This window comes from Lampris incognitus, chromosome 19 (assembly GCF_029633865.1).
Source record: "Lampris incognitus isolate fLamInc1 chromosome 19, fLamInc1.hap2, whole genome shotgun sequence".
Lineage (NCBI taxonomy): Eukaryota > Metazoa > Chordata > Actinopteri > Lampriformes > Lampridae > Lampris > Lampris incognitus.
In genome coordinates, this window is record NC_079229.1 from 18,083,738 (window position 1) to 18,091,728 (window position 7,991).

Below are 7,991 nucleotides of genomic sequence, written 5' to 3' on the forward strand. Positions count from 1 at the left end.
CAATTAACCTCCACAACAACTCAGTACCATTGATGTCCAGGAGATGGCGACATAGCAATAGTCGCCTGTGTGTCTGGCGAGCGAGCGAGTGTACGTGCATGCGCGCGCGAGCGCGTGTGTGACGGAGAGAGAGAGAGATGGAAAGAGAGAGAGAGAGACAAAGAGTGAGAGAGAGAAAGGGAGAAAGAAGAAAAAAGAGAAAGAGAAAGATGTGGAGATAGAAAGAGACACAGCAAGAAAGAAAGTAATACAGAATGGTGGGGAGAGACATGCACCACATGAGCATTATTCTTCACTTCTCCCACACCGTGTCACCATCTGCTCCATTACGCCGTATTTCCTAGGAACTAAGCAGTCACTACTGATTTATGTGTGTACAATAATGTGTGTGTGTGTGTGTGGGGGGGGGGGTGGGGGGTGGGTGTGTGTTTGTGTGTTTGTGTGTGTGTGTGTGGGTGTGTGGGTGTGTATGTGTGCGTGCGTGTGTGTGTGTGTGTGTGTGTGTGTGTGGGTGGGTGTGTGTAACTTACCCTGTGTGAGGGGTGTGGGCACAGTGACCTGTACTCCATCCAAACTGCAGAGGTGACCGCAGGGGTCTAGAGTCACCACTCCTCCTGTGTAAGTCATCAGGATGGGAGGATTTGGTGTACAGTAAACAGACTCTCGGGTTGACCAAATCAAAGATAAAACTTCTAGTCCGGTAATACATGACTCACTCTAGACTTGTTTTGTCTACTTGAATACACATTATTATGTTTCCAAAACTGAATAACATGCAACACAATGGCTGACTCCTTGTTTCACAGCTTTCTGTTTAAGCTTTGCAAGTCCACGGAAAGAGAGGCAGGTGGTCTCTCTCACACATGGATCCAAGCAGTTGCTGACAGCAGACTTTCAATCTCTCTCTCACACGAGTATCTCCAGGCATATTTGCATCTCTCGGGGTATTAGCTCTACCATATTGGCGGTAGCTGAGGATACAAGCACGTCCGCTTTAGTGCAGAACTGGAAGACTGCACCTCTGAATTTGACCTTTGACCCTCTTGGGACCAAGGGCAAGAAAGCAGCTACAGGAGAAGTGTCTTGGTGCATGCTCAGTAATGCAAGTAAGGAAATCACAGAACGATGAATCAGTTCATCTGGACACAGTGTTTATTGGGAGAAACACTGAAGGAGCATCCTTGAACCGGAGGGGTGGGGGGTGGGGGTTAAGAGTACATCTGTCACCATCGTACAATGCTGTGATTGCAACCATTCCCCAATCTTCTGTGAAAACACACATGGCCATTGTAACTCTAGTTAATGCTCACGGCAGTTTGCATATGAAACTGGTCATTGGTTTGGGTCGTTATGCCACTGTATAGTTTATAAGGGTGGGATACCTGCAGTCAGCTGAGACTGAACAGGTCACTTAGAAGAGTGATGACACGTTTCTCTCAATTAACGTTGTATCCTGATGAACTGATTCACCCTTCTGTGAGCTACAGGAGAAAATACTAAAAGTGTTTGGGCAACACTTTATAATAACCACACAAATGAAGCATTAGTTAAGTATTAGTGACTACTGAATTCATCATTTGTAAAGCATTTGTAAAGCAAGACATGCACCAATGGTTAGTGAGTGTGTTAATAGATGTTTTATAAACACTTAGATTCATGACGTATAAATACTGAAACTCGTGATTAATTAATGCACAAATGTGCATCTAAATAGCTTGCTAATCATGTACTTACACTTTCTAAAGGATCTCATGATCCTTTAGACTTTTGTGAGTCTCAAGGTGCTGCAGGCCTTTCAATCACATGTGTAAATGCTTTGTCAGGCATAGATAGTCCTCACTTTAGATGAGGTCATACAAAACACTTAACTAACAACTAGTAGCTACCTGAATTAATCATGAATTGCAGTATTAATATGTATTTATTAAACATCGATTAACACACTAACCGTTGGTGCATGTCTTGCTTTACAAATGATGAATTCAGTAGTCACTAATACTTAACCAAAGCTTCATTTGTGTAGTTATTAAGTGTTACCAGTGTTTGAAATACCTTATTATGCTGTGACATAATTTTTTTGCAAAGTGCCAATTTGTGTAAATACTAATCATAAACTTATTTGTCTGCCTCAATATAATCTATATCTATATCTATATATATATAATCAATCGATCAATCAGTCAATCATATGTGGTAAGCATATGAAATATAACACAGAGCATCTGCTATCTTTATTTGGGGGAACTAACAGTGTTTTTACCTGGGTCAGATTCCTATCCACTCAACACAATGGTATTTTGATGCTTTTGGTATTACGTTACCCAACTGAAGGTGATTGGGGGGGGGGTGCTTGTTCCCCCTTAAAAATGCTGGTTTAATTTTGCACCAGAGACATTGAAGGTATAACCAGGACTGATATTGTATCCTTCCAGATGGCAAGTAAACAAGTTTACAGGTTGTATTTAGGTCCTAATTTCACACTCCAAACTTGCAATCTCAAAAATGTGGGATATGCATTGTACTGTGGGATGGGCCTGGACGTCATTTCAGGAGATTACAGTATTTATCCATCTTGTCTACTGATAGTTAACTGAATCTGACCTTCATTGAGGATCAGACAGTGCTCGGCCTCGATGCCAGGCCCCTGGATAGTGATGTCCTGGGCGACAGGGGCATCCTCCCGACCAATGCGGGTCACTCCTGAAACATCACATAAGGAGACGACTGAGGTTATATGGTGAACCCAGTCACAGCTATAGTATACAAAACATGGTCAAGAGAAAAGACAGAATAAAGATGCAAATGCATACTTGTGTCTCAGTCCAACTTCTATATCAGTGTTTTTAAATCAATCTGGTGGTCTGGGATCCACATTTTAAAAGAGATGCCTTGGCTTTCTTAATTTTCATCAATTTTTTTCCTTTCCTGGGGTGTATCATGGGGAAATGCCAAGTTTTTCCCTTAATATCCATTACTACACAGTATGGACTTTACATAAATATGCCAGTTTGCATAAGTGGTCTTTAGATTGTACCTTGTCCAGACCATCTTTTATTTTTTTTGACCCCCCCCCAATTTTTTCTCCCTAAGTGTATTCCAGCCAATTGCCCCACCCCTCTCTGCCAATCTGGGGAGGGCTACAGACTACCACATGCCTCCTCTGATACATGTGGAGTCGCCAGCCACTTCTTTTCACCTGACAGTGAGGAGTTTCACCAGGGGGATGTAGTGCGTGGGAGGATCACCTGATTCCCCCCAGTTTCTCCTCCCACCTGAACAGGTGCCCTGACCGACCAGAGGGGGCGCTAGCGCAGTGACCAGGACACATACCCACATCCGGCTTCCCACCCACAGACGTGGCCAATCGTGTCTGGAGGAACGTCTAAACAAGCCTTAGGCAACCCGACGACCCGATCCGGCGATCCCCATGTTGGTAGGCATCGGAATAGACCACTACACCTCCTGGATGCCCCAGATCATCTTTTTGATGCCAAAAGTTCCTCTTACATTTATTCAGTTAATGTGCCAACCACTTTAAAATTCATCCACATACAGAATGGCAATAGCCTAATTTTGCAGGAAAGCAATATTGATTGCTCCTGTCTGTGCAGCGATAATAACAAGAAAGAGAAAAAGACAGCTCTGCGTAAGCAGGCGCTGTGACTCCTTGTCTTTCTGTGGACAAGAGGAACAGACGTGTGATAACAGCAAAAGCTGTGACCTTTACCTGTGTATTTTTTTTCCTACTAGCGCTAACGTAATGTTTGCTGTGAGCCAATATGAAATGCCAGCTATCTTTTAATGATAGCCTCTCATATCAAGCAGTTGATATTACTTGTAGATGTTGTTGTCTGGAGGCTATAAAAAGTAACTTATAATAGTGCCTGTCACTTAATCGATGTGCAGCTCTCCCTGTCTCTGCTCCATCTCTTCTCCATTAGCATCTGCTGGCAAGTTAGCTCAGCTGACTGGAATAGCAATGAAGCTACCAACACCTGTGGTCCGACGATGAATGAATGTGTGTGTGTGTGTGTGTGTGTGTGTGTGTGTGTGTGTGTGTGTGTGTGTGTGTGTGTGTGTGTGTGTGTGTGTGAGTGTGTGAGTGAGTGAGTGAGTGAGTGAGAGAGGGAGGGAGGGAGAGAACAGACACTTGTGAACTGTCGTATGACAGGGAAGATTCTCAAGTAACTGTAAATATTGCAAGATTTTGTCATCACAAAACTATCATCATACTGTGAACCTGTGTGTGTGTGTGTGTGTGTGTGTGTGTGTGTGTGTGTGTGTGTGTGTGTGTGTGTGTGTGTGTGTGACATGGATGAGGGGGACGTACGAGGGGCCGTACAAGCCATAATATATATTCTGGCCCTCTCATACACATACATTTTCCTTTCACATACATATATTTTTATTCTCATGTTTATATGTTTTATGCATTTTTTATTATATATTTTTATATATTTTTAATATATTTTGTGTGTGTGTGTGTGTGTGTGTGTTTGAAATGAGAATGTATATGTGTGGGAATGGAAATGTATGTATGTGAAAGGAAAATGTATGTATATTTACCGATTTACAGATTTAGTTGTTACCTTGCATATCTTGCACAGTTGACATGCCATCGGTGTGTGTGTGTGTGTGTGTGTGTGTGTGTGTGTGTGTGTGTGTGTGTGTGTGTGTGTGTGTGTGTGTGTGTGTGTGTGTGTGTGTGTGTGAGAATTAATTAATTGTAAATAACTTTGAGTGGCTGTTGCAGCTAGAAAAGCACTATATAAAATGCAACTTGATTGACTGACTGACTGACTGACTGACTGATTGATTGATTGATTGATTGATTGATATATGAGAGGGCCAGCATATATTATGGCTTGTACGGCCCCTCACAGACGCAGGTCAGCCCAGGATGTGTACAGCAAGTGACATTATATGCGTGTCGACATGGATGTGATCATGTATTAATGTGCGCATTAAATGTCAGTACTCTGAGCTTGTCTAAGCATATGCACGTGCATGTTAACATACACATTTGAATGTTGGTAAGTGTACGTTCACCCGTATGTAATTAGGGAGGAAGCGGTCCCTGTCATAACCCACTTGTGAACTGGTACTCTCTTAGCATATCACATTTCCAAATCTCGCTTCTGTTGTCACTTCAGCAGTAACCATGGCAACAGAGAGAGAGGGGGGGGAGAGAGAGTGTGTGTGTGTGTGTGTGTGTGTTCAGAGGTTGAGGGGGGTTTGCATAGGAAGTGCTATAAGTATACGGTGAAGGCGTGGTGAGTAAGTAAGTAAAAGTACGCTGACATGAGCCCAAACCCATGTTCTCCTCAGGTTATAGGATACATTTGTTTAGGTCCTGCGGCAAGTTTTTGTATTTGGGTACAACATTTGTATATAAACATTTGTATGAATCTCTGTATATACAATATACATATGTGTGTATGTGTATGTGTATGTGTGTGGTACCTTCTTTGAGTGGCAGCAAGGTGATGGCCACACTCAGCCTGCCACTGCCGAGGCTGACGAGATGTGGCGTGGCCGTCTGCACCTTCAGGCCTTTCCCCGTGTCAATCAAGTCCAGGGGCGGGGACTACGAGAAACGGACAGCGGTGAGGAGATCAAAAGTAACGGGTCCATCTTAATTCTTCCTTGTCCAGAAAAGACTCCCATGGGATCATAAATTATTCATCAAGTCTATTTTTGGGCAAATGGTATTATTTTTAATGTGAGATTTCAAGATAACTTATTTATTACAGGGCATATTTAACCTAAAATAATGACATGAGCCAAGATGAAGATGAGCTCTGCTGGTCACACTGGCAAGTATGGAGGGTGTTAGTCATCTAAACTTAACACAAAAAGTAAGGAAATATGTGTTTGGTAGATTATTTCTTTGTTGTAACAATGTTTCTTGGCAATAAATCTTACATCAGGCAGCTGGTCGTCAGCACCTGGGGTACCAGAAGCTCAAAACAAGGGTCGATAGCAACAGCAAAATAAGCTGCTTGGCACTGGCAGAGAAGATGTGGCAAATTTTTCATGGGCGCAACCCACATACTCAGCTCTGCTGCTCATCCCACAAACGCATGTTCCTTACAAACGTGGCCCCATTTAAAAGGGAAATAAACAGGCTGACCAACGGTATAAGATTGGTTACCAAGAAGCATTGTTACAACAAAGAAATAATCTACCAAACACACATTTCCTTACTTTTTGTGCTAAGTATACATATATATATATATATATATATATATATATATATATATATATATATATATATATATATATATATATATATATATATATATCTGAAAATAATGCAAAGACATCTTTCAGCATCGGGCCATGTGTGTGTGTGTGTGTGTGTGTGTGTGTGTGTGTGTGTGTGAGCGCGCATGCGCATGTGAGTGTGTGTCTATTCTGTGTGTGTGTGTGTGCATTCTGCGTATGTGTGTGTGTGTGTGTGTGTGTGTGTGTTTGTGTGTGTGTGTGTGTGTGTGTGAGCGCGCATGCGCATGTGAGTGTGTGTCTATTCTGTGTGTGTGTGTGTGCATTCTGCGTATGTGTGTGTGTGTGTGTGTGTGTGTGTTTGTGTGTGTGTGTGTGTGTGTGTGTGTGTGTGTGTGTGTGTGTGTGTGTGTGTGTGTGTGTGTGTTCTCTCACCTGAGGTTCAGCTGGACATAGTTTCATTTGATCTGACTCGGGCTGGAACATCATCTCAGGGTCCTGCGGTACAGAATGACACACAGACACACAAACACATGTTGACATACTATGTTACGGAGACATTTACAGAGACATGTGCACATAAACACACACACACACACACACGCACGCACGCACGCACGCACACACACACACACACACACACACACACACATACGTAGCACATGTTCACAAACAACATAAAGGAAGGGCGGGTGTACATGTAAAACTTACAGGCACACACAGTCCCTTGCAATTTGCGTGTAAATATGCAATTAAATACACACAGAGATAATCACCTACTCACAAGTAGATAGATGCAAACACACAGATATGCGCGCGCGCCCACACACACACACACACACACGTAGAGAGAGAAAAAAAACGTTGTTGCAGGCACAGCTGCCACATGAGACGGACTGGCCGTGTGAAAGTGTTCCAAGGGGAAAATAACACTTCAGGGAAAAATACACACACACACACACACACACACACACACACACACACACACGCATACGCATGCACGCACACGCAGGCACACACACACACACACACACACACACACACACACACACACACACACACATATTCAGGTTGGTTTGCAGTGGGTGTAGCTCGTAGGAATGTTCCATGGAATGGAAGCAGTTTTCCCACGTTTGGAGTGTTAGACAATGCCGGGTATGCCCTCACACTGCCTGGTAAGCTGTGCGTGCGTGTGTGTGTGTGTGTGTGTGTGTGTGTGTGTGTGTGTATGCGGTGACGGTGCATGCATGTATAAGTGTATGCGTGTACCAAAGAGAACACCAGTGAGTGACCAACACAGCAGCAAACCATGACTTCAGGTCAGAGAGCAGGAGTATTTCTTCACCTAATAAGTCATTGGCCTTGATTTCCTACTCAGCTGTGTGTCGTGGAAGATGGTTCATGGCTTTTTTAAATGCCCTCTTTTCCACCATCACTTGTATTTAAGATCCGTATCTTCTGAAGTAAAACACTGAAGGACTCTGTCAGTGTTTAAAAGGTTTTTCAAGAGCTGAGTAAACACATTTTGAAGAGAATATATCATCACTTTGACAGCTACTCGTCTTTTTTTTTTTTTTTTTTGGTTGGCATTAAGAGGATCTCAAACATTTCCCATGCAAGTGAAAAAAAACATACAATTTTTTTTTTACAAAAACAAAGAAAACGACGAGAAAAAATGAGACCAGAATATTTTCACGTGACTGTGGGAATATGCAAGAGAAATGACGTGTGTGTGTGCGTGTGTGTGTGTGTGTTTGTGTGAGCGA

The 7,991-nt window shown here is 42.9% G+C and overlaps 1 protein-coding gene across 4 annotated transcripts in view; it reads right to left on the reverse strand.

Annotated features, from left to right (window-relative positions):
• Positions 1 to 6,718, reverse strand: part of phldb2b (pleckstrin homology-like domain, family B, member 2b) — a 61,473-nt gene extending 54,755 nt beyond the window's left edge. For 3 of the 4 annotated variants that reach the window (XM_056299284.1, XM_056299282.1, XM_056299286.1), the window contains exons 1-4: positions 6,661 to 6,718; positions 5,464 to 5,587; positions 2,602 to 2,700; positions 531 to 614 (exon numbers count right to left, since the gene is read on the reverse strand). In XM_056299284.1, the coding sequence (XP_056155259.1) occupies positions 531 to 614; positions 2,602 to 2,700; positions 5,464 to 5,587; positions 6,661 to 6,714 (361 nt within the window). In that variant the 5' untranslated portion in view covers positions 6,715 to 6,718. The remainder of the gene's footprint in view (positions 1 to 530; positions 615 to 2,601; positions 2,701 to 5,463; positions 5,588 to 6,660) is intronic. The other variant, XM_056299283.1, reaches the window with a different exon arrangement.
• Between the last annotated feature and the right edge of the window lie 1,273 nt (positions 6,719 to 7,991).